General features: G+C 36.5%; 1 protein-coding gene across 15 annotated transcripts in view; it reads left to right on the top strand.

Annotated features, from left to right (window-relative positions):
• Positions 1-27,242, top strand: part of DLG1 (discs large MAGUK scaffold protein 1) — a 130,550-nt gene extending 103,308 nt beyond the window's left edge. For 6 of the 15 annotated variants that reach the window (XM_085233213.1, XM_085233206.1, XM_085233214.1 and 3 more), the window contains 11 exons: positions 2,551-2,665; positions 8,234-8,410; positions 8,882-8,951; positions 13,336-13,435; positions 15,516-15,557; positions 18,699-18,749; positions 20,279-20,380; positions 20,629-20,801; positions 22,480-22,589; positions 22,978-23,069; positions 25,506-27,242. In XM_085233213.1, coding sequence (XP_085089339.1) covers positions 2,551-2,665; positions 8,234-8,410; positions 8,882-8,951; positions 13,336-13,435; positions 15,516-15,557; positions 18,699-18,749; positions 20,279-20,380; positions 20,629-20,801; positions 22,480-22,589; positions 22,978-23,069; positions 25,506-25,612 — 1,139 coding nt within the window. In that variant the 3' untranslated portion in view covers positions 25,613-27,242. Of the gene's footprint in view, positions 1-2,550; positions 2,666-8,233; positions 8,411-8,881; positions 8,952-13,335; positions 13,436-14,149; positions 14,184-15,515; positions 15,558-18,698; positions 18,750-20,278; positions 20,381-20,628; positions 20,802-22,479; positions 22,590-22,977; positions 23,070-25,505 lie in introns of all 15 variants that reach the window. The other 9 variants (XM_085233211.1, XM_085233212.1, XM_085233219.1 and 6 more) reach the window with 5 other exon arrangements.
• The last annotated feature ends 291 nt before the right edge of the window (positions 27,243-27,533 follow it).

Raw genomic sequence — 27,533 nt, 5'->3', positions numbered from 1 at the left:
TGCAGAATGAATAAAATGTTTTTCTATAATGCAAGCAGTCCTAACAGTATGAATTTAACTGTGTAAAACTGTGTTTTGCTTTATTATTAATTTATTTGTTGTTTTAATTAGAGCAGATAAATAATTTTGAGATAAGCCATGTTTTAGTCAGTAGACAGTGTGTTTAAAAACTTTTGTTTTTAATGATGCACTGATTTGAATTAATTAATGGGCAGGTTAGAAATGAAAAAAAAGTGCGTCCCTTCACAGGGGACTCAGATGAGTGGATAAAACTTCAGAGAACCTCATTCTAGCAGCATTCAGTCTCCTCGTAAGGACTAGCACTGCATTCTCCCTTATCTCAGGAGCTGGCTCTCAACTGTTCTGAAATGTGACCATGTCTTGTCTGGGGAGAGAAGCTAAAGAGGAAAATGAGCTTTTTGCCTGCCCTACCTGAAGTGTCTCATTGTGTGAAAAAGTTTGGCATGTCTCAGATTCATTCCTGTGTTTTGGTTCTGTCTCTTGATAAACATAGTGCTTGCTGCCCAGTTGTTATTGTAAAGTGAGACTGTTTCCCATTTAAGTCATTATTATTATATAATTTTCACCTCTGAAAGAGACAAAGGAGCTGTTAGTGTTCATATAAATGAAATGCAGTTATGCAGGTGCTGTCTAAAATCCTGTTTAGATTAGTCCTTGTGAAAAGTGGGTTCCTGTCTCAGGGCTTACAGTCTAAGTAGATAAGAGAAGCAGCAATGAGGAAGGGGAAAAGCTGAGGAAAATGAGGTGACTTACCCACACCATGTGGTGCAGCAGTGGCACAGCAGGAGGAGGTTTTTCTTTCTGTATCTGGGTCCTTCCCCTAAGGGATGTTTCTTTCTAAAAAATCCTGTTTTCTCACATTCCTCTTACATTGCCATCTTGTCATGCTGAATTCCTTTGATATTAGTAATAACATCAGTAGTGTGGAAACAGTTTTTCTCGTCAGGCATCATCATCAGTTTGGTTAGTGCTGGTAAATTATTTGATCTGGACCTCATTTGTACAAAGACACCATTGCTGATTCAAAAACTAAGATGCTATCTTAATAACTACTGGCTTTTGGGTTTAAAGGACAAGAAACAAGATTATCTAAGAGGCTGTTCTTAAGGTCACAGTCCGCACAGTGTTAGTTATGGCTGCTATTGCTAGAATATTCAATTTGTAGTTAGCTGGATGAATGAAGTGGTATACCAGAAACCAGTTCACAGAAAGTTCTTCGATAACTTAATTTTGTTTTCTTCCTCTCTTGGCTAACCTGTACGTTTTGCTGCTTATTTGCCTGACGAATGTGTGGGGAGAAAGTCCTACAGAACATAATAGGATAAATTGTGGTATTTAAGATGGCTGTTGAAGGAAGTGCAGTTCAGAGATTTCCTCAAGATTTTTTTGCATCTTAGAGCCCTTTTAATCAGTCTCACGTATCTTGAGTAAATTTGATGCCCACGGGGAATGAGGTGCAGCAAGGGAGAAGAGCACAAATTACCCAGCTCAGCAGCTGCTGGCTGTGCACACCCTGGCTCTCCCAATGTTGACTTGTTATAATCTTGCATCACATGGTCTGCTGGCGAAGGTGGTGGCTGTAGAGCATTTCCCTTAACTAGAAAGGTTTTAGAAGTGGATCTGTTTATCCTGAAGTCCAAACTATTGAACTGAAGGAAAAACTTACTTGTTCTGAGTTCATATTTTATGCTGGCAACATGTAAGTACCTTGCTTTTAGGATATGCTTGTCCTCAAGAAACTATTGCTATTTTACTGTCTGCCTTTGTAGATAAAATCAACTGTATTTATCTTAGTTTTATTAGTACACAGTGCTGCTTAAGAACACAATCCGTTTTTCCAGGATTAACATTGTACATAATTATATAGAGGGAGTTCGAATGTCTTAATGCTGTTTACAATTGGATTGAGATTTGTGCCAGAGTTCTGGACTTCTTTTCCTTACTTGAAGTCCCATGGGAACACTGTTTTATTCAGATAATGTTCTGCGTATTCCCCACCTTGTAGTGCTAAATCCTGCATCTTACTCAAGCCCAGCAATACTGAAGTATCTATTCAATTCCAACTTTTCAGAAACTTGTAATTCTCACATTTAGCATTTTAAAAATATAATTTAGATTATAAATATGTGCATTTCAGATACATATTCTAAGCTTTATTTTTGGTCATGGTGTAAAATTTCTGTGTTTTTATTACTGTGAAGTGATTGATAGAGTTATGTTTTAATTAGGAAGGATTCGTCACTGTAAACTGTAGAATGAATGGTGAGATCTCTGTAACAGATATTTGCTTTTGTTCATTTGCTTTATTTCAAATTGTATTTCAGTTGATAAATGTAAGACTTTATATAGCTTTTAATTACAAAAAAAAAAAGCTTAATTAAAACATTAGAACTTTGGAGCTTTTTCTTGCATTAAAAAAAAAAAACACTCTAACAAATACTTATTTTCTGAGATTTTCAGTATTTTTCTGAGTAATTTAATCCCCAGAGGTACAGAGAAAATTAATAGCAGTGCTTCCCTCTCTTACAGAATACAGTCGTTTTGAAGCTAAAATACATGATTTACGGGAGCAGATGATGAACAGTAGCATTAGTTCAGGATCAGGATCTTTGCGAACCAGCCAGAAGAGATCCCTATATGTCAGGTAATCATCTTCTTTATCATATTACAAGTGTATTTTTCTGCTTTTCTGAAAACTTACTATTTCTATATTTTTGTATACTCATTGCTGAACTTGATGTTTTTGTGATTGCAACATATTAAAAACAAAACTTAATTCAGTTTGATTAAAGTAATACAACTGAAAAAGTAGTAACACAACTGGGAAAGTAGTATTAGCACTGAGAACTTTGAGAAGTGGTGCATTTACTTACTTTTTGTCCTGAGTCTAAGATTATAACCCTTCAGTAAACACATAGTTATTCTTTTTAAGTCAAAGTACGTGATGCCTTAACATCTGGCTTAACTCATTTTGTGTTTTTGTGACAAAACTCTGCATATTCTCCTCTTTGTTAGGTTTTGACTTCAAATCTGTGCTTAAGCTTTGACAAGTTGCCATCTGATTTTCTTCAGCTTGCCTTAGTCATATTCTCAATTTGTATTAAGAAATTCAATAGAATTGTATTACAGAATATTTTCCATGGAAAACAAGGGATCAAATGCATCAGAGTGAATAAGTTGAATATCCTTCACTATTTTTTTTTTTCATGCAAAATCAAACATAAAGAAGTCTGAAAGGAAGTGGAAATATAAGAACATGAAATAATTAAGAAAATAAGTAGTTTCCCCAGGGAATTCTGGCAAGGTGCAGCCTTACTCCTAGATCAGTTATGACATACTGATAAGGTGTAACATTTCAAATGTGAAGTATGGATTGAAGGGTTGAATTTTAAAAAATAAATTGATCTTTGAGTTTCCTAATCTGACTCATCTCTGAGTTGAATAAGAGCCAGCAGTAGCTTCATAAAAGAGTCCAGAATGTATTAATAGAGCACACAAGACTTTGTTAGTGGTGGTGCTTGCTTTAAATTTGATTTAAAATGTTGCAGGTTTACCTGCTAAAATCTTCGGCTCAGGCTCCACTGCCTTTCCCCCTTTAGAAATCCACCTCAAACAGTCTTTGTCTCCCAGTTGTGCTTTGTTATCTGTTTGCAGAAAAATGAGCCTGATTAAATGCACTTTATCTGAAGTAGTTCCCTGATCACCATAGTCTTGTAGAAGCAAGGTCCCTTTCAGAAATAGGTACAGCTTAGGAGAGAGGAGTCTTAAGATCTGCTTTGACTGATGTTGCCATCAAGTGAAATGCTGGTTGAAAATATAGTGTTAGCTATGAGCAGTGAAACCCTACTTCTTCACTACAAAAGTCACAGTAAATTGGTTTATAATAGTCAATTTTTATCTCCATTATATTCAATAACAGGTTGTTGAACAGAGTTGATTTTTTTAGAAGCCAATAGGGGGATTTTAATGCAGCAGCAGATCTTTTAAGGAGTTTCTTAACATGGTGACTCTGGTTAATCTTTCACCAGACTTCTGTCATTTGCTGTTATTTCTCCCCTGTCCCTGCTTTCTCCCCATTGCACTTCCTTGACCTGCTTCTGCATTTGTGAGGACCCAGAATAAGAGGCTTAAATAAAGTGATAGTAACTTTAACCTCCAAGAAAAAGCACAGTATTTCACACAGTTCATCTCTCTCTGGTTGTACACTGTACGTGCACTGCACAAACATAACTGCTGGTTCAGAGAGGTCTGTCTGGTGGTGGTGGGGCAGCATGGCTGCTCAGGTTTGGATCCACTTAGGCAGTTGTGCAGTTTTGCCATCAGACTTTAAGTCATCATGATATTACAGTATTGATGATTTTTCACCTTGGCAAGCTTTGTGCAATGCACATGTGTTACGTATGCTTATGGAAATGATGGTGAGACCTTAATATCCACAATCACAAAGTTTATCACTTTAGTGCTTATGGTGTAACTAAGCCTAAACAATCTCAACCACTTTCAGTTTGCTTTGTTAGCTATAGCTTATAGCTACAGATTTTAAACTACTTACATTCCAGTTCATGCATTCATCTAGTTCTTCAAGCCCCTGACAAATGTTTTGTATCTATGTAGCTTTTATTCTCCTGATGGAAATGACCTGGGAATGGTTGAGGCTGGGCTTCTGACTTTGTCAGCTGCCAAAAGTGCAGCCTTCTCCAGAATGTTGGCAGCAGCCCCGTGGAAACTGGTGGTTCCATTTCCAAGAAAGATTTTTGAAACTTGCTAATCAGCTGTGTTAGAAGTTGGAAGAAAAATCTAAAATGCAAAAATTCCTTGTGAAAAGTACTTCTCCACCCACGTCCCTTTTCAGAGAGTGCTGCAATGGTTTTTGAGACCTAATCTTGTCATTCTATCTAAAGATGCCAAAGTCTGGTAGACAACTTGGCTGCACACAGGGTGGGTTCACATCTGTTCTCTGGTTTCCAGTGCAATTTTTGACCTCAGTTAAATAACTTTCTAGGATCTTTGAACATATTGCTAGATATTGGCAGAACATGTTGGCTGTCCCACTTATGTTCTGTAAGTTACTTTGATATGTTCTGTACTTTTACTTGAACTAGTTCAAAACTAGTTTCAGTAACTGATGTTGAACTTATTCTGTAATTTTTGGGTTTTTTGGATATGCCTTCAAGATCATGTAGTGTAAGCTAAACTGAATAATAAGTCCAGCAGAGGTATGTTTATAGACATTCGATCACAGTTGCAGAAAAACTCTGGAATAAAAGACTTTGGGAATAATAATCTGTGGTAATTTCTCAAAGTCACGTTACCAAAGTAATGAGTAAAATGAGCTGCATCATTGTATCCATGCAACTGAAAGGTGATATCTTCATGAATAGATAGCTTGCAAACAGCATTGTGGGGGTGTTGTGTAATATTAAGGAAAAGATGGTTGTGTTTGGTTGAGGATGCAACCGAAAGTAAAAGGACAGATTTTTCTCCTTAATTGCACGTATATTTGATAAATAGCAATAGCAGTCCTTGGAGGGCAGCGACTAACTCCTGAATTTGCACAGCTAATTCTCTCTCTCTCCCCTAATTAAGATGTACTAGTTTAGTGCCCTTCTCTGATTGCTGCTTTATAATTCTTCTGATCTTTATTTTAAGAGGAGAGGGATTCTCTTACACATTATTTGTGATTTTACATCTGAGCTGCACCTCTATGCTGTCCTCCTTCATCTGCAAATTCAAAAAGCAAATGTGAAGAAGTGAAATTCTTTCATGGGATCAAATTTCTGTGATAACATATTGACAGGAGTAAATTTGTTCCATGCTTTATCTAATCTTGTGTGCCAAATCTCTCTCTGTGCAATGTGTGTAGAATGCAGATTTAAATAGACATTCACCCCCGTCCATTTTTCCAACCAGCACGATACATTACAAATTCAAATAATGGTGCTGATTTCTCCCCTTGCATGAGAGTAGAAAATAATTGCATCTCCAAGTGGAAGACACTGCACAGTTTTGGAAGCATTAGGAAATCTTAATTAGATCCATTGAAAAATAAGATTGATGTTAGCACCAGGCCTGAAAAGTGTGCTCAACTGCAGGAAGAATTTAATTGGGCATCCTTATGTTGTTCCGACACTTCAGACATTTAGTTTCAAACAGCTTTTCCAAAAAGTCAGGGAGAAAAAGAGAAGCTCCTGTACAGGCTGACCTTCATTCATTCTGAAGAGGTAAGTTTAGTTTGTGTTTCATAAAGAAGTACAGAAGGATACTTCTGCTGCTCCAGGGATGCACTCATTACTTTGTTCATCAAGGACGCTGCAAAAGAAATGCTTCAGCAGAACTTGATCAGCAGCCTGTGGTATTGCAAGTAGCAGCCGGGTAAAAAGGCAATCTGGAAAATGTGACACTGTTAACACAACTGTTAAGTTTTTGGCTTTGAAAGCATTCATGAAACGTGCAACTTGCCTTCAGTTTCTGTACACCTCTAACTGAAGGAACCGAATTAGCATGTTAGTGGTGTTGTGATTCTGATTAATGCAGGTGAAATAGCAGGGAGGACTGGGTGCTTTCCCCTTAAAGTAATTTTTAGGACTTGTCAGTTAACTTTAGCAGGATCTTAAATGTAAAATGAATATTGTGGGACTATGTATAAAGCACTGGTTTGTCAGAAATGCTGAGTTTATTCTAAAGTAAATTTGTATTTGTGTTATGACTTACATTAAATACTTGTATGCAATGTTAATCGGCAATAAAATTTGCCATCCAAGGAGTTCATCAAAGAACTATCTTAGATATAACAATCTGTAGATAAATAGGTCATCTTCAGTGTAAATTAAGTTCTCATCTGATAACTTTCCAGGCATGCAGGAAACACCATGTTAATTGGTTGGTGTGGAAAGAGATTCTTTTTAACTCTAGGTGCTGTTTGGCTCGTCATACACAGAGCCCTATGTATTTCTAGCTGTTTTAAAATCTTTATCTTGCTCATGACTCTTAAGAATATATTTATTAAAACCTTTATCCCTTTCTTCTGATCAGTTGACACTGCTCTGCTAAGGTTGTGATGGACTTGCTATCAAATCTCTAAATTGAGACAGGCTGCCATTTAGTAGGTGTGTCACTGAGAAACGATTGAGCTGTCAGATGAAACACATGATGATTTTGTTGGCCTTTTTCATTACAGGCACTTCACTTGACATCTGTTCATGCACCTTTTTGAAAAGTAAAATGAGTCCTTTCTAAAGCATCCTAGGAGTCTCTCTTAGCTTCTGTGAGAGATTCCTGTCATTCAGTTCCACATCCTCACTAAATTCTTGGCTGTGGTGCGAGAAGTGAACCGTAGGTCTGTTCTGTTCCTCAGGGAACTGATTGAGATTTAAAATGATTCAACAGGGAGAAATTATCTTTAATCTGTATTGATTCCTCAGTGTGGTGTACCGTGTCCCTTTCCAGAAATTTTGCTTTGTAACTAAGACAGGGGAAGGAAGTAGTACAAAGCAAGAGTAGCAGTGAGCTTGAATAAACTTACTTTGCTAGTGAAGTGAATGTGAATAAAACTGCAGCCTGCAGCTAGTCTGCTGGTAGTGCTGGTGCCTATTACTTGAAAATAGGCTGATGTTACAAAGAAGGATGGGATTCCTCTGAAATGGTACGGAATTTTCCAAAAGAGTTCATATACTTTTTTTTGCCCTCTGATACTATAGTAGCAACATTCTGTCCAGACCGTATTTTTGAGCTTTTTATTTTTTGCATCCCTATGTATTGTATTCCTGTGCAGTATTTGACAGTAACTTTTATTTACTGAAATATTTCCAGTTTGTAACTTCTAACAGAGTGCATTGCAGAACTTTCAGCAGGGCTGCATGTGTCAAATTTACTTTTTCATCCTACACTGATGTGTAATTTGTTCTACGCGAAGTATTGATTGAATTGCAGGAGATATCTTCTTGTCAACCTTCTGCCAAGTACTGGGGTTTTGCTCTGGGCCATGTTTATTCTCACTTATTAAAGGTCTCAAATGTACTATATGTGAATACTATACTATACATTGTCTGTGTATGTGTGGGGGGAGAGATTGCATTCAGCATTCGTCTTCTGAGCACCTTTCAGAATGTTGCAGTCATTTCTGAACACACAGGCAGCTTAAATAAATCTTGTGCTATTTGCAGCCCCCTGTTTCATCTTTTTCAGTAGTTAATTTTTTTTCTTTTTAATGTAGAGCTCTGTTCGATTATGACAAGACTAAAGACAGTGGCCTTCCAAGTCAAGGACTGAACTTCAAATTTGGTGACATTCTCCATGTCATTAATGCTTCTGATGATGAATGGTGGCAAGCACGGCAGGTAACTCCAGATGGAGAAAGTGATGAAATTGGAGTTATCCCAAGCAAACGCAGGTATGTTGTGAGGTTTTATTGACGCTGAGATGTCTGCTATTAAATTTCTGATATGATTAATATGTATACCTTTGTAGACATTCAGTTTTGCTCTTTGTTGTTAATTCTTCACCATAGCATCCAGTCATTTAACAAAAGTTAAAAATCTGCAGTGTGATTGTAATTAACTCAGTGAGGAATCATATGTAGCCTTACGAGCTGTATTCTCCTAAATTGACAAAGGTTGTTTCAAATTCCTCTCGTTATCCTCGTGGTAAGCAAGTTAGCTGCTTTTACTAGAAATGTGATATTAGTTTAATACTACACCATTTGTGTATAAGTAGGGCAAAGTAAATTTTGCGTAATATGATGTTGATGGTTGTGACTGCACTTGAGCACTACGCTTATACTATAACAAATACTAATTTAAGCTTCATGAATTTTGCTCATTTAACTGTTTTATCTGTTTTTTTTTTTTTTGCTTTCTGGTAGAGTTGAGAAAAAAGAACGAGCCCGTTTAAAGACAGTGAAATTCAATTCCAAGACAAGAGGAGAGAAAGGGGTGAGTTTATGAAGTGCTAATTAAACCTGGTGTTGTGAATGGTAACGTTCCTCTGTGGTTTATGTATTAAGGCTCCATGTCAGTTTTTAGTGAAAAGATTAAATTCTGTCAAATAGAAATAAAATATTTCTGAAAATGAAAGCAAATTTAAGTAGTAACCCATTGCAAAAACACTGCAAATTAAAGAATTAGCTTAGAAATAGATACTATTCTTAAGTCTGTAATATAACAGGAGGTGTATATAGTGATCACTTATTGACTAGAGACATTTCTACTGGCACTGCAAGTTCTTCTTACACATCTGTTTAACCCTTTGGTCTGGATTGTATTCTTGTTCTCCCTTTTTGGAAGAGGGTTACTGCCAATTTTCAGAAAAGCTAGAATATTTCTTTTGTTAAAGTTTTTGTAATGCATGTAGAAAACAAGAAAATATTGCTCATCAGGGTCCCTATGATAAAGTGAGGTTTTATACTGTGCACAGTAAGAAGGATAAAATATATTCTTTGTTACACCTGTGGCTACAGAAGCTTTAAGGGACTCTTTAAGTCTTCCCCTGTTGCTAACCATACAGTCTCCATCCATCTCTCAAGTGTTTTTGTCTCAGCACTGCTCTCTGTTGGCACCAACACTGGTGTGGCTGTGCAGGATTATACAAAGTAAGCAGTGCTGATGGAAGGATAACTCAGTCCCAGAGAAATAGCAGTCAGTCCCTTAGTGCAGGTCACTGCTTGGTATGTCAGCTTTGTCCCAGTACATAAGGGACAGTGGGAGGAGTGGTGAGGAGGCAAGGTAACTGCTTTTTTAGAGTAGTCTGCAATGTGCTTTTGAGCTCCCGAGGAAACTATTTCACATATATATTTTTTTCAGATGGTACAAACATTAATTATTTTAGATCCAAATTATTTTTTTGTCTTTTATTTTAGTTAGTGTTTTCCTTTCTTCAAAAATCAAATATATAAAGTACTAAAACCTTAATAATGTATCTGTATACTTTAAATATATCAAAATCCAAATATGTATTCCTCTCCTACATGGCAAAGATTTCCTTTTTAGTTTACTAATTAAGAAAATGTCAAGTTTTTGTAATTTTTAAATTTTTAAGTTTTTAAAATGCAAACTGTTCAAAGCAAAATCAGTATCTTTAGTTATTTTCTGATTAACAGTTAGAGTCTGCCTTGAGGATCCCTCTGATAATTTACATTTTGCTTTTATCTTTTCATTCATTCGTATTTTCCTACTGGGAATAAATTGTTATCAATCACTGTGGTAACTTTTAACCCATCATTTTTGGATTTTGAGTTCACTTTTTTAGAAGTTGCATAAGAACCGAATGGCTTAAATACCTCAGATTGTTTTACATTACACAGTTTTTAAAATATTACCGTGTTCTTTGAGAAGATAATTGCATGTTCTTGTAGTCTGCCTACCACCAAACTGTGAACAGTTACTGATCTACCTGAGGTAGCGTTTTGGCAATAGAGCAGTTAGTACACAAGCACCGTGTACTAACAGAGCACCAAACATATGCATGGGATACTGAGTGGAAAAGCAACTACGCTTGCCATTGATACAGAACTGCAGTTTTTTTAGTAACACTTGATTTTGCAAACATGCTTACACTTATTCACAATCTGTTGCTTCAGCTGTAAATGTTTTAACATGGCAATTTCTCCTTTAAAGTATTCTTCCTGTGTTTGTCATGGGGGTATTTTTCCCAGTAAGTTACCCGCAACATACACATCCTCACGGACTGTGTGCATTCCTGTGTCTGTATGTGATAAATCTCCATGGACAGTATGAAATATCAATTTTGATCAGTTCTTCAAAAATTCTGCATCAAAATCCTAAAGAATAACCCTAGTAATGGCAAATAGTAAAGTCTGCCTTCCTTTACATTTAAGTAACACTAAGAAACTGGAGTAGAAATGATAATTTTTTTCCCGTTCCTTTCATATACACATTTACCTAACTTTCTGTGCTGCTTCTGTTTTAATATATTCTTGCTTGTAGTGCCTGATCATGATTTGCGGTGGGCTTGTGAAGAATTTAATGTAATTACTATGCATTTTCAACTAATAAGCAATTCTCTTCAGCTTTTTATAATCATGGCATCTTTTAAAAGTAATCTTTTGGCTAATCTTTTGTTCAAAATCAGTCCAATATTCTTTTAATTTCTTTGGTTTTTTTTTTTTTTTTTGGCTATGGAACTGACTCTGACCATTATACATGCAGTATATGAATTTTCATATTAGTTCAGTAAGACTTTCTGTAGAGAAAGTTAAAACCATTAATGTTATGAAATATTTTCAAAACTAAAATGAAAAACATGATTATCTTTTGTGAAGCAAAATAAATTCAGCATTTCCTTTAATCACTGCAAAATCTCACCACCTCAGTAAAAGAGTACCATTTTTGCTTTGTTATCATTTCCCTTATTTTCATCTTCTTTTGACCTAACTGAGGGTCTTATCCCAGCAGACAATTGGCTAGCTGTGAGCCATTCCCTTTCAGAGGGCACGTTACAGCATTCTTCATCATGCTCAGCTAAGATCTACTAATTTGGGCATATTTCTTTGTTGCCTGTCTTACGTAGATCCTAGTAACATTTCTGGTTATGAGAAGTCAAGTCCAGTGAGTTCCTCTGTCCGTATGTCAGGTTGAAAGTTTGCCAGATCTAACAGAGGAATGACAGTTTTAGTCAAACACAGATGCCAGCCAATTAAAGGTTTGTGTGTTTCCTACTTAAAGCATTATTGCTGTATCCAGAGCTCAGTGCTCATGTCACTGATGGTGCTCCTACGATACTGTGTGCCTTTGTAACACCTGGTAGATTTGATGAAATATTTTTGTCTTGACAGCGGTAATGAAAATATCACTGGATTTTTCAGTAGGTGGTACTGCCAAGCAAGCCTGTATTAAAACAGATGGCCAGAAGCTTTGTTAGTAGAGTAGCAGTATGCAACTTGTGTAGCACTATAGGCATCCTCTTTAGGAAGGCCAAATACTCGTTTTGTACTTGTACCAAAAAAGGTGGCCAGTGATTTGAAACATGAGTCCTTTTTGACTCCTGCTTGTTGCTATATTTCATTCCATGCTTAGGGCTGATAACAAAGGTAGTATAACTTTTTACTACTGCATTTTGTACATAGAGAAAGAAAGCTCAGACTGGATTAAATAAGGTCAAACGATCTTTGAAAATTAATGTGGTTTAAATTTTAGAAATAGCTGCTCATATAATTTTATTGACTTAATGAAATATATTTTGGTTCTTTGTAAATTTATGTTTTAAAAAAGTGTTCTGTGGAAGTTTTATTACCTCCTGTGGCACACTGACTGTGTTTGGTTTGCAAATAAACAGACCCCCAGCTGCATAAGATCACAAAACCAAGCTGAGCATTTTCCTGCTTTTACCATTCTCCCAGTGATAGAATTTTTGCAAACCAAATGACACAAGCATGGCCAATTACATAGCTTGGCAAAACTGGTTAGATGATTCACTGATTAAAAGAAAAAAGAAGATATTTCAACTAGCATGAAGTTAGCTGTACCAGTTCTGTGCATAATTACTGATGTATTTATGCATCGAGGTTCTTTATTTACTTTTTGCAGGATGTAAGTTAGAGATGCTGCAGTCACAGTGTCTTCAACTAGAGACATGACAGCAGGTATTACTAAAACACAAATATTTCAGTAACTATACCTGTAAGCTCAGGTATATATGAATGAATATACGTTTGTGCTCTCCATTGCTTACACAAGAAGAATCTGATTTTAAGGCGACACATTTTTTTAATCCATTTCTACTATTTCACTATTACTTTCTTAGTTTTACCGTTAGAGAATTCAGTGCAGTTCCAGGTTGTAACTGTGGTATGTTATTTAGCAGCTGTCACAAAGTACTTACAGTTTGACTTTTGCAGAGGGGCATCTGCTCTTTCATTAGCTGTTTGTAGGAACATATGTAAATACCTGACTTTTTTTTTTTTTTTTTTCCAAACTACCATAGTTCCTGTACTAGATAATATCAGTGACTTCATTGGCTTTGTTTTTTCATTTCATTTTGGGTTGGCCGCCTTCTAGCAGCCTAGATTTTCACATCTCATTACACTCGCAAGAAGTTGAAGTTTGTGATATGCAGGTCAGGCCTTCCAGGGTGAGCCAGCCTGTCACTTCTCTTGCAGTAAGCGTGTGAAATACTGAGGGGGTGAGCAAAGCCATGATCCTGATCTCTCTCTATTTGACATGAGCTGAGAAGATGCTGTTAAGTTGAAATATGCACTGCATAATGTGGTTGTAGGAGTCAGCTTCCACAAAGCTGCTGGTCTGGGCCTTTGTTCACACAGAATTAGACATCCTTTGTTTTGCCCCTCCTTCTCTTCTTCAGCAGTCATTCAATGACAAGCGTAAAAAGAACCTCTTTTCCCGAAAATTTCCCTTCTACAAGAACAAGGACCAGAGTGAGCAGGAAACCAGTGATATTGACCGTAAGTATGGGCACTCCATGGAGAGAAAGCACAGTAGAAGGGCCTGCTAGATTGCAGTAGGGTGTTACCATGGAGACAGTTTCATGAGCTGCAACAGGCTAACGAGCTTGGCGTGCAAACGACAATCCAATCTGTAGGATGAATGCAATCATTCATTTGCTCTTAAGGTAAATTTTAAACCAAGAGTATATCCCAGTTTGCAGTAAACTGGTTAATACAGATGAATAAGTGCGTATGTGTAACTGGAGGAGATAACAGCTCTTCGGAGCTGTCAGTAATGGTTCCTCAGTTGTCATTCTGAGGAGAGTGCAGAGCAGCAAGGAAAGTGTGTCTGAGCTTACCAGGCTCTCCAGTCAGTCCCTTTAGATTAGCAGCTTCGAAATCATTCCATTCTAATTTGGTTTCCTTAATGAAAAGAGGTGAATTTGATTATTTTTGCCTGCATTAAAAAAAAAAGAAAAAAAAAGTGTCTTCTCAAAAACTTGATTTGCAGATTCAGACCAGATCTGCTATAAACCACATCCTCAGCCATTCTCTGTCATTTGCACCAGTGATTACACTTCAAGTGCCAATCTGGTTCATTCCTATAGGCTTGTCTTCCCTGTGATGTTCTGGGAACTGTCTCCTGTCGTAGCGCCAATTTTATATATTACTGACAATTATTTTCTTTGTGATTGTCTTTTTATTGCTTGCCCTCTGGGGACTACTCTGCAGGAGGTCCCTGACGACATGGGATCAAAAGGCCTGAGTAAGTGATCAAAATACTCCCAAGTTATTTTAACCTCCATCTGAAAAATTACTTTTTTTTTTTTTAACAGATGAGACTGGTGCTCTACTGGCATAAGGAGGTTGACTCTAAAAATGTTTCATAAGATTTTTCTAGTTTGTAATGTTTTGGGGGTTTTTGCTTTCAGGAAGATTATGACATTAGTGTGTTTTAGTTGCTGTCCAGAAGCTTACCAGCACCTACTTGTTTGTCCTTGGTACTGACTGTGTTTGTAAATTTGTTGATACTCGTATATTTTGCTAATGTCATTTTTATATTGTTTTTGTGTTTTTATTATTGAAATTAACCTATGGATTTTCACAGCCATAGCAGAACTATTGCCATAGCAATTTCAGCAGTTGTCAATCCTCTCTCTAGGTGACTGATGTTGGCAGCTCTTTAAAAACAAACGAACAAAAAAGCTTGCTTTAACAGATGCCGTGAGAGTTTTTCTGTCTGACTTGCTGAACTCTTACGGTGCTCATAGGGCACTGCTGGCCAGGTGGTGGGGGAGCTGATAGAGGAGGCACGTAAGCATTTGTTTTGCACAGCAAGATTCTACAGTTGCTGAGTACTCCATCAGATTTGTGTACCCTGACATCACTTCTGTACTTACAATAAGAGTCATGACTTTTCTTTCATGACAGATACTAAACAAGTAGAGTGCTAGGGGTTTATGGGATAGTAAAATTAGTCACTGAAGATAACCTTTCTTCCCGGATCATAACTGTTCCCTTAATTCTAACCCACAGTGTTTCTGAAATTGCATGTAGGAGGGGGGAAGATACTTCTATGTGTGGCCTCAACTACTTTATAAATAAATAAAAATCCTGGTAGCAGTAGCATTAATTTTCCATTTCTGAAACCACTTTCGAGGAGATCCTTGGTCTAGAGCAGAAGACCAATGATAACCAACTTTGAATTTTGATTGCTAGATAGTAATTTAACCCAGAAAAGTGGCTAGGTGGTTCTGTTATAAAAGTTCTTGCACAAAAATAATATTCATATGGAAGTGAAAACCTAAAAATTGCAGGGTTGTGTGTGAAATACGAATGTGTACTTTTCATAATCTTATTTTGATGTGCTATTTAATGTTTTTTCTTTTTATTAACATCCATTCCTTTTGTGTGAAATTAAGCTTGATCCTGAGAGCTATGAGAAGTACCTTAAAACTTTTATATGCAGTATGTATTGATTTCAGCATTTTGATATCACTGTTGTCTTTCATCTGGATTATTTTTGTCATTTTCTTTCCTTTGGACTCATGTCATTAGTGTGTGTTCCTTATTTTTCTCCATTGTGTTGCAATTTCAGAGCATGTAACCTCTAATGCCAGCGATAGTGAAAGTAGTTACCGTAAGTGTTTTTAAGTTCTTTATTTAGAACCTTTGTTTAGTAGCTCTTCCTTTGCTTTTGTTTGTCTGTCTTTCCTGGGTATTTACATGTTAAATTGAACTTCCCAGTAAGCTTCTACTGAAGTCCATGTTTGTGTGTTAATTGGGTACTGCAAAATTCCAATGTCTTTTTTTTTTTTTTTTTTTTAATTGACAAGAGAGAATCATTGCAAACCTCCTTTATGGATATTTTTGTTGTGATTTATGATTGTCATTGCTCAGCTTAATTTGAATTAATTCCTTTTTACTTAAGTTATCTATGTTAGCTAGACCTGCTAAAACCCAAATGTAAATTTAATGTTGACAAATATAATGGTTATTGTGCTTAATACAGGGAGTGTAACCGAACAGTGAAATCTGTTACGTAGCATAGTACCTATCAACGATGCTCAGATAGAACATGTAGATACTTCTAATGAAAGTGAAGATGAACAAACATGTATTTACCCTTGCTTTTCAGCTTTCATTTCTCTATTTTGTCAAGTGTAGGTGCTTTGTCTGAGTTATCTTGCAACATGACACACATTAGGTGCTGGAGCTAGCTGTGATAAATTAGCATGCTAGATGCACAGTTGTGCTTGTGCATGTCCCTCATCCCCACCAGTATATCTTTTAAGTACTAGACTGAATTACCCTTTTCACTAACCTGAGCTATAGTGCTGTTTACTTCTGCCCAAGCTGCAGATGTACACGTTCCCAGTGTGTAATATGCTGTATGATGCTGTTCTACAGACGTTTCTGTCTCGTTGGTCATTTCCAGTGAACAGTGTCTCAGTGAGGTTGTTGAGTCCAGAGCAGGAACCACGGGTAGAGCAGAGCAAGCAGGCTAAACACTGAGGATTTATAGAGGAGCAGAAAAAGAGGGAACAATAAAAGTCAAGCGATGTGTCAGAGCTGCTCACTGATCTGCTCCTGGGTGCCTGTTAACCCAAGAAGAGGCACTTCACAAACAGATGCCACTTGTGGCAGGGTAATAAGGAAAGTTGTTCACTAACAGCTACGCCTGTTTGGAAGCTGCAGATATTGTCAGAAATAAGGAGCCCCGAGTTTGCATGCAGATGGTTACACTTGAGAGAATGTGTACATGCACAAATTCCTCATTTACCGTGCTTAAAACTCGCAGACCAGTTGCAAAAAAAAAAAAAAAAAAAAAAAAAAAAAAAAAAAAAAAAAAAAGAGCAGGGGAGGCATTCATGTTCATTGAGAATAACAGAATAACATAGATTAAATGTGTATGGAAGTTACCTTTGCATATATGACTAATTTACAAATTTTAACTGTTTTTAAGTTAAGTACCATTACAACTATCTAACTCTGACTGTTTCTCCATAAATTTGCTGCTTTCCTCTTTTTTTTTTCCCCAAGGTTTTTCTCAGAACTTGCTTTATTTATGTTTAAAGTTCATCACTGGTACTACTAGTTAGTTTTTCACTCCTATATTACTTAAGAAGCCCTGATTTTACTACGAATATTATGGATTTACTTATCTCAATGTGGAATTCGAAGCACTTTTTATTAAAATTATTTTTTTAATTTCTTCTTACTGCTGTCTAAAAGTTATCTTGATTACAGATGAGTACGGTTGTTCAAAAGGTTCATTCTATTAATATTCATTTTTCAACAGTATTGAAAAAGCAATGACAATATATACTTTTTTGGCCTCAATTGGGGGATGCTTTATAATTCTTACTGTCTCTTTAATAGTTTGCTTAACTAATCTTTAACCTTATAGCAGTGTGACTTCTCCAAAGAAGTATCTAATTATCTGTGGGCTGGATATTTCATGGACAAGTTGATAGTTGGTGATTCCCTGTTCCTCTCCCTAGCCTAAAAAGGGTTCTGAAAGTATATACTGTCCTAAAATCCATTTGCATGAGTGCCTTTTTGAGATATTAAAATATTCAGGTTGCATGTTTTCATGTCTGTCTTAATGTATTACTCACTTGCAATACCTTAAAAATTTAAAGAAATCGTTCATGTATTGCTGGAATGCAAATTTATTATAAGTCAGTCTTATTTCTCTTAGACATTGTAAATTTCAGATTTAAAAGATCAGTGGACTATGCTATTAAATAAAGAACGTGTATATCGAAGCAATATATGAATATATAAAAGCCTTCATCTGCCATCTATTTTTTAAAAAGCTGTGGGATAGCATTGGTGTGTTCCTTTGGCTGTTATGAGTATGGCTTATGAACTGAAAAGAATGTTTCTAAAAGCTACACAAGTGAGTTATTGAAGCACTGTATTTTATTGAGAGTTCATAGTGTTGTCATGTAATTTTAGCCTGTAAGTTCAGAATTACAAATTCTCTGCTGTCATGGAGTTGATTTTTAGTGATTCCCATGCAAGAAATCTTACTCAGACATTTTGTTGGACTAGAGATGTTCTTTTAGAGAGATGGCAACTGAGGTATATTTCAGATGCTTGCACTAACCTTTTAAAGCCTGCAGCTGTTAAAGGTCAAAGCCTAGTTATTTTAGTTTCATTCACTGCTGATATGCTTTTTGGAGCTGAGAACAATACAGAACATTCTTCAATTTCAAGTTCATCTTTAAAAGCTTACCAGTGAAATAACAGTGAAATATATACAATCATAATATTTTTTTGTGGAATTGAAGTGGTTGAAGGTCTTTATTTAAATGCCACTTCATGAAAAACTTACTGGGAGAGATTACACCTAGCCATGCATGACTGTCAGCTTCGTATGTAGAAGAATGCTGCAGAAACATTTAAAGTATGGAAAGTGCTCATGAAGAGGGTGGCAATGCCTGTAGCAGTGAATGACACCGTGCATGCACTTCATTCGGGGAAACGCAAGAGCATTTCAGTTCTGCTTTAAAATACTTCTTGTGCTTGATGTCAGTTTGACATGCTAACATAGCTGAAGAAATTGTATACGGTATGCATCTTATGCTTCGAAATTTTGTTTGGTGCATCTCTGTGAGCTTTGTAATTCATCGCTCTTTAAAAACGTCCTCCATCAGTGTCGCTGTAACATGTATTCTGATGAATGTCTGTATTGTTGCTCTTCATTAAAGGACTCGACGTAAATTTATTGCTTTAGAAAACGATAAATACTTCTTTGCGTTTACCTTTCTAGGTGGCCAAGAGGAATATGTCCTGTCTTACGAACAAGTCAATCAACAAGAAGGTTTGTGGAGCTTGCTTAGTGTAACGTGACTGGACTCTGGTATCAGAATGGTTCATGTGCACTTATGTACCCAGTGCTACGATAAACTTCTTCATTGATTTTCAACTTGTATTATCTCTATTAAAATGAACAAAGCATAAAGGCATAAATTATTAAATACAATTGCTAAATTATTTAGCATGCAATCCAAAGGTGTGCTAATTAATGTCTCACCACTGTGTGGTTTATTCTGCATAAGGAAAATAGGGTATATTTGTTTCATCCGTGTGAGCCTCAGAAATGATAGTTTTCTTCTGTTTCACATTGCTGTAGCATTCCCAATGTTGCTGCTCCCTTTTTGTCACAGGAAAATTCATGTCAGTAGATAATTTGTTTGTTGTAGAAAACCTAAGTTAAAATGTTTCCAAACCATCGCAGTCTGGCATTCCTGCATGCTGCTTCTTGGGTGGCTGTTTTGTTAGTTGTTCACCATGTGATTTTTCTTCAGAAAATAAAGAAATTTTGAATACAGAGGAAATCAGTGGGAGAAAGCACCCTACCACACTTACATTTAGAGCAAAATTCTTTTCACTGATTTTTAAGGGGATCCTATTATTTCCTTTTCACCTTCTCCTGATCCTTTTTCTCTGTATATAATAGATGTATGTTTAGCATTCCCATTCACCACCACAGGTGCTAATGGTTCCTTTATGTAATCTGATAAAATAGTATATATATAATCTGATTAAAAATATGATCTTCAAAAAAGGAATGCTTGGTATGTATTAAATACAGAATACAGTAAAAAACAGAGTAAATGTATATCATGTGTATACACAGATTGAATTAATAAGATTCAAGACATTCCTTTTGTGAATTGGAATTACTTTCAGGAATTAAAGTGTATTTTACAAGTCAAACCGTATTTAATTTAGACTTGTGTAATAATGACAGAACTTAAAACTAAAATTCATGTGGCTGAAATGATATGCTTATGACTAGATATTTAGATATTACTGTTGTTACACTAATTGCAGTATAATTTGGTATCTTCTGTCCATAAATTCCAACTAAAAAGTCTTTATAACTCTGTTACAAATTAAGCATGCTTTAAAAGATGCTATACTTCACTTTATGAAAGTGATAGTAGTTAAGGGAGCCATAGCTATGTGAGTATGTAAAGCTGGGAGTTTAGAAATAATGCTTTTCCCCACGGCAGGTTTGAAATTTAAGAAATAAGAAGTGAAGTGATTTTCAGACTTCCCATTTTACTGTTTTCATTAGAATGAAGGATGTTACTTTATGAAAAGGTTTCAGAATTCAAGAGTCATCTTCAGTTACACTGAACAGGAATTTGAGAGTAAAGATTTGACATCTTTGACTGCAGTATTAATTGAAAATACTTGAACATGTTTTTTATTTTCTCTTCAGAAGTACATATTCTTTTAGGTATTAATACAGTTACCATATGGTAAAGCTTATTTTGCTAAACTTTAAAGGTTGGTGATGTCATTGAAATGTAACTTCAGTTATTCCTTTATGTTTAACAGTGAACTATACTCGACCTGTGATTGTTTTGGGACCCATGAAAGACAGAATTAACGACGATCTGATTTCAGAATTTCCAGACAAATTCGGCTCATGTGTTCCACGTAAGTTTCAGCAGATACTAAAGCACTTATAAGTGGGTTTTTGGTTTTGTGTTGTTACTTCCTTTATAGACCTAACCTCTGTATATAGAGGTAAAATGTTAGGATACCTTTATAAAATTTATTAATGGTTATTCTTCTCTTTACTTGTTACAGTTTTGCAGTTTAAGTGGAGGACTATTTTTGAATGTTGTGGGGAGGGGGAACATTTTTTGTTTTTTTCTTTAAAAGTCACTGGTTTATATTTAAAGATACTACTAGACCAAAACGAGATTATGAGGTGGATGGACGTGATTACCATTTTGTCACTTCTCGAGAGCAAATGGAAAAGGATATTCAGGAGCACAAATTCATTGAAGCTGGCCAGTACAATAATCATCTTTATGGAACAAGTGTGCAATCAGTGCGAGAAGTAGCAGAAAAGGTAAGTCAGTGCCAGTTTTTGTTTACTGAGGTGATTATTTGACTGTGCTGTTGGGGATAGGAGAATGGCAAGAAGCCTCTGGGAACCCTCTGACCTTAAAATGACTTTGTAGAAACCTAGAAACAAAGAGCACTGTTACAAATGCATTTAAGAGAAACAATTAGAACATCATGATCAAACTGTGAGAGAAGAGCAACTTCTTAAGTGCTGACAATCTAGTCTTCCACCCATTGTTCAAGATCCTTCAACACTTGGCATAATTGTTGGGCCAAATACAGCAAATACTGGCTGTCATATCACAAACGGGAACAAAGACCAGTTACTGCTCTTAATTCTCTGTTCCTAGGGCATGTGCCACATTTGAAGAGAAACCACATGAAAGATGTGGACAGGTCAGCGTGAATAGAAAAATACTGTGCTGGAACATACATAAGCTTCATTTAATGTTACTGCTTAGCGTCCGGATCCATGGAGTAGATCCTGGAAAAATTTATCATCAGCTAAGCAAACAGTTGTGCATTTTTTGTGTGGGAAGAATGTATCTGTCCTCTAAGAACTCCTGAAATTGATTACAGAATCACCAAGGTTGGAAAAGGTCTCCAAGGTTATCCCATCGTTCACCTGCCACCAATATTTCCCCACTAAACCACGTCCCTTAGTACAACATCTAAATCTTCCATGAAATTCTGTGGTTTTGTTACTCAATAGAACAGAAGTAAATGACCCTGGCAATCCCTTCTCTCAGGAAAGGATAAGGAAAATGCATTCAGGAAATGTGTTTTAGGATATATGTAACCTATTGTCTTTATGGTGCTTGTGGGTTTGTATCCTGGCTTGCAGAATTCTGCTTGGTCTCCCGCTAATGAAAAAGATGTCCTCATTTCAGACTACCAACAAAGGCCTTCCGTTCTACTTCCCCTACACTGCCCCTTGCTAAAATGGTGATATCACAAATTGTTCATATGCTACTCAAAGGAAATAAATAAACATATGTGGAGTAGAAATTACTGTATTAGACACAAGAGGTGCTGAGGAATAGGAGGAATCTTTGAGATGAGGAAATGCTGGCGCAGGTTAATAATACCGGGTGAACAACACTGCTGCATTCTTCTTTAACCCCCTGAGGAATAAGCTGTATTTGTTTCCTAAATAATAAAAAGTAATCAGCCCAAATAAATGTAATTCATGGTCTCAAACCTGGTGTTCCCCAGTGTGATACCTGACAGTGAATGAGAAAGATTATGTTCAGTTCCATCTGACTGTTATGAGGTGACAGATTTGCTTGGCATCAGAGGCAGTTATTCCCTCAAAAATGTTCGTCAAGGCATCTGGCTCTTTTCTAAACTCTGTCATGGCTACATCCTTAAATAAACCCTAAAACAGTGGTGTGGTTTGATGTACAGCTGCTCTGTATTCTGCATTGTTGATTGGGCTGAAGCTTCTGATGCAGAGAGGGTGGAAAAAGAGTCACGAACATCTCAAGTTATGCATGATCCCAGAGGAGTGAGCATTGTGGGACCAAATGCTACATTAGTGCAATCCTGATATCACTGATGCAGGTTCTTTAATTTCGTTGGCTTTGGTGGAAACGTGGTTTCTCTTCTAAGTTATTATTCTATGCATAGCTGTGACTTAAACTTTGCTTATTGCCATTTTTCCTTTTCTCTCTTACTTTTAGGGTAAACATTGTATTCTTGATGTTTCTGGTAATGCGATCAAAAGGTTGCAGATTGCCCAGCTGTACCCAATCTCCATTTTTATTAAACCCAAAACAGTGGAAAATATCATGTGAGTAAAAGCAAAGCACCTCAGACTAAATTGTTTGAGACTGTGACAGTTGCAAATTATGTGAAAATAATTGTAATACTTGAATTTTTAAAAGTGTGTAAATATTTGTTTTGCTCATGAAACTTTCTGGATTGAATTTTTAGGGACTACTAAACTAAGTTTCTAATCCAAGCCACGAGTGACTGAGAATGACAGCCATTGAGTATAATTCCATATAACATGGTGTCAGAACTGCTCATTCCCTCTACAGTCTCCAGTTAGACGCATATCTGCTTAGATATGTCATTTAGGAGACTGCCTTTTATTAGGTTAATACTCACACGCTGGTTTAAAATTATATTTCCAAAGATTACAGGTAGCTTCTTTATGTGTATGTTTTCAATCTCAGGGAGATGAATAAACGCTTAACGGAAGAACAAGCCAGGAAGACATTTGAGAGGGCAATGAAACTGGAGCAAGAGTTTACTGAACACTTCACAGGTTTGTTTTGCTTGGCCAGAGCTGAATTTTTATTGCTTGCTGTATGATAGTTGCCTCACCACTGAGATAACGTCGAGCTGTTTTTCAAGCTTATCTGTGATTGTTCTGAAGCATAAAACTACACAGATGCAAGTGCAACTGTGCTGATACCAACTTGATCAGTGAATTCAATATCTATATAAGTTTAACAGTTGCTCAATTTACTCTTTAAAACCATGGAACTTTCTACTGTATTCCTTGGTATTGAAGGTGCAGATGTCTGCTTTGTTGATAAATTTTACACCTAAAGCTTTTTATTTGCTTTCAATTTTTGAAATCAAGAAATAAAGAAGGTTAGTAGTGATAACTCTGTAAACTGGACAGCAGGGTCTGCAGCATGCACAAATGCAGTTTGTTAACTGTAGCAGCGAGAGGTAGACTACAAGCACTGATGCTGTGCTTACTTTTTCATCATGGCATGAAAATGAGGAGAATAATTAAGTTAGGACCTTCAGGAGGACAGGAGCGAGCCTTTTCTATTTGTATCCTAGATAGACAATCTCTCCTTTCTTTTCTATTACATTCTTTGGCAATATTTTAATCCATCTCCATCTTTGTGACATGTCACCTCTGCCCAATTCCTTCTTCCACATATTTTTTGTGGGCAGAGCTACAAATGCAGACCTTCCTTAAACAGTCTGCTCAACCTGCTGGCTTCATATGGGAGGATGTTGAAAGACCCAATAGACTCCCTGCCTCAGTCTTCCTGCTGCCTCATTCCCCACATTGAGTGCTGCCCACCCAATGAGCAACTTAAGTCTCTCTCTTTTTGTCTACCTCCCTCTTAGTTGCTTTGCAGCTGTCACTGTTTATCCCTACATCAAGCTCTCCCACTCTTCCCATAACTCTATAACCATCTATCCTCAGAAAGCTATCGGACTCTCCAACGTATATTGCAAATTCTTCATCTTAGAGAGTCATTTACCATATGATTTGCGACTATGTCAGGTTTTGTTGTTTAGGAAACTGATGAGTTTATTTTAATAGATGTTAAGTATTTAGTCAGCAGCTGGTATTCGCCCAGGTTCTCTTAGGGTATTATATCAAGCAATTCTTTAGGAAGATAAGGGCCAAAATTGAAGATACCTGAAAATATGGTTCTTTTTTTAAGAGCTCTAGTGCCCATGACCATGTTTCTTCTAAGAAGTGTAAGGCTTGTTGGCTGGGGCAGATAGCAACATCCCATGGGCAGATTTGTCTTTGCTAAGTTTAGGCAATCTGTTAGAGATATTTCAAAACATTCCAATCTCATTTACTGCTGCTGCCTGTATGACTCACCTGCCTCAGCAAATTGTGTGAGCATTCCCTAATCTGTTAGAAATACTGCATCATGTGGAGTAACTGAAATCAACTTCATCAGCAAATTAGGCTTAAACTGACTTAAACTTCACACTAAAGCATAGGGAGAGCACATCCATATTGTGTTTTGAGGGTGTTGGGCTTTGGAAGGAGTGTGGTTGAAACGTCTGGGGAATTAAGATGTTTGCAATGTAAGGATGTTTCTACATCTTTCCACTGTGCTGTTGTGCTGAGGATTACACGTGAACTATTGAAAAGTGAACCACCTCATCCTCACAGACACAAAGGCTTGGAAGCAGCAGTAATAAATTAATGCACAAAGAAGTACATCTGGCCCACCTCCAATATTTATCTTTCACATTAAACTTTGTTTCTTGGCTTATCTCAATGCTGAGGTGATGATCCCAATTAGAAAGAGGTTGCTATCTCACGGTGAATGCTTTCTCAGGCTGAAGTGTGGTAAGAGCAGCTCAAACTTCACTTTGCCTTCACTCTCACCAGACTATATGTTAGTTTGATATGTCAGAACACATCGTGGCTCATTTCTAATTATTTTTTTTAGTCTTGGAGAAAATGTATCTAAGAATCTGAATATTAATTGTATTTTAACTATATACAACTTGAATCTATTTGCTGTACAACAAATCCCATTAGTTCACGTTCTCTCTTGCCAAAACCAAAGTTAGTGCTCACAGACTGCATGAGGACACAGCCCTGTGCAGTCTTGTCTTTTTCTCTTGGAAATGCAAATGAGAGCTGGATCAAAAAAGAGCACCAGAGTCTGTGGAATGACTTGGGCCAACTCTAACCTGTATTTGGGAAAGGCAAATAAACCTTCTTAGCTGTATATACATAAGTCGAAAAGGAAAACCACAACCTAACCCCATGCTTTTGTGTGTTCTGTAACAACTGTCAGCAATGTCTGTCCATCTAGAAGCACAGGAATCCGAATTCTCAGTAGGCATCCATTCCTTCAGTGATCTGATCCAAAATCCCTTTGCTGCCCTGTGAGAGAAAGTAACATCTTGGTTTAGAGCATCTTGATTTCTGTAAGGAGCAAAGAAAGATGACTCCTGATTGCCACATTATGTTTTGCAGCTATTATCCAAGGAGACACACTGGAAGAAATCTACAACCAAGTGAAACAGATCATAGAGGAACAATCTGGGCCTTACATCTGGGTTCCAGCAAAGGAAAAATTATGAAAACGGATTTTTGCTTTCCATTTTCTAACTGATATCACCCACTACATCTGACAACTCTTAAGCCCTTCCAGTGGAGCCTGCCTCTAGTTCCTCCCAGCGTGGTTCATACCCTAACCATCACATTCTGCAGTTCCCATAACGCTTTAAATTTGATGTCTCTCTTAGTTTAAATAATTTGTATTATTGTGTGTTGTTGGTTTGCCATTTTTCAAACATGACAGTGGAATGGCCTGACCAGCTATTACTTTGGGGTGGGGGTGGGAGGGGATTGCTTGGTAAAATTCCTTAATGTTTAAGGGAAAGTAACTTTCAAAGATTTTTCAAAAAAGCTTTATAGACATTCTTTTAAAGTTTCATAACAATTGAAAGAAAAGTTGTATTCCAGGAAGCTGTAAATCATGAGTAACTTTGCACGCTTAACTTTAATAGCATGGTTTGGTCAGCGCAATCAATTTCAGGTTTTGTTTTCTGAGTTAAATTCTATTCTCACAGATTTTTTTTTTCTTTCCAGGCAGTTAAAGAGAAACTTTCAAATTTTGAGTTAACGTTTTCATTAACTCCCATCACTCCTTCTCAAGGGATATTCATTTTCATAATTTCATATGGATATTCTTATAATCTATTTTTTCATTTTTTTGCCAATAAAATTGCTAGGGATAAAGATGTGTAATGTTTTTAATCTTCCTCGTGCAGCACTATTTATAGTGTCTTACAGAAATTGTTTATAGATAATGGTCATCACACTTTTTGAGCCTAAAACATGTCTAGGTGCTAGGAAACCTTGTATTTTCAGAGGAATGCCAAATTTCCATTGGCACTAATACAGAAAACAGCTGCAGAGATGGTTGTTGGGGCAATGAGAGAGCGATTCGTAGCCTAAAAATGAGTGTTCTTAGGGGTCAGATTTTAATGAATATTTTACCCACAATAACTGCCTATTTTGTTATAATAAATATATATATATATTAAACTTTCTTTAACTAAACTCTGTAACTATGGGAATTATTTTCTTTACATAGTTGCGCACACGTATAAATATATATATATAAAAATATATATTTTTCTTTTACCACCTACTCCTAGCTTTTTGTTTTGAATAAAAATACAAATTAGAATTTACCTTCCTTAATCACATGAAGTCAACGGGCTGTGGTGGCTGGGCAAAAAGTCCAGGGAATTATTAGTTACAAGAAAAAAATATGTGCAAGTTCTCCTCTTTTCTACGGAATTTCAGGTGTTTGTCTCTTTTTGTTTTTCTTTGTAATATGCATGTCTTAACCAAAGGGAGAATTCAGAGTCAACGATACATTTTATTTTTCTGTATATGTTCATCTTGGATTGCATAGGTGCAAGATCTTCCATTTGCAAAGCACAAACTTCTGTGCAGAATGTTATAAATATGTTGTAGCAAAACATACTACCTTCAGTAATGAAAAATCTCTATTTCTTGTATGACGTGGTACCTGCCATTGCTTATTTGAAGCTGATTGTTGATGAGGGAGGTGTACTTATGGCAGTCACAATGCAGTCTCACAACCAAATTCGCTTTGGTTTGTAAAGAATTATTAACACTATCCATTCCATTTGTTAGAAAGAGGAGAACAGCTAATAAACTTCATTGTACAATGTATTTGTCAAGTGTGTTTTTCATCTAAAGAAATACAGGTGGTGTAGTATTTTAAAATAATTGGCTGAGGCTTTAAATAAAGATGATGTGATAGAGGAATACTGGCAATCAGAGTGGGGCAAGTGAAGTTGTTACTCTGAACACTGGACAAAAAATGTTGCTGGTGTTAATTGGGACGCTTGAAGCACGTGTCAGCTGCCAGCGTATGGCCTAAAATCATTTGTGGGTTTGTTTTTGTTTTTTCTTTGGTAAAGTAAGCGTGCAGTATTTCTGAGAATCCTTCTGTATTTGGAA

The sequence above is a fragment of the Meleagris gallopavo genome, chromosome 11 (genome assembly GCF_905368555.1).
Source record: "Meleagris gallopavo chromosome 11, MGAL_WU_HG_1.1, whole genome shotgun sequence".
In the NCBI taxonomy this organism is placed as follows: Eukaryota; Metazoa; Chordata; class Aves; order Galliformes; family Phasianidae; genus Meleagris; species Meleagris gallopavo.
Note: the sequence above shows the minus strand (reverse complement) of the source record. Positions and strands in the feature narration are given on the sequence as shown.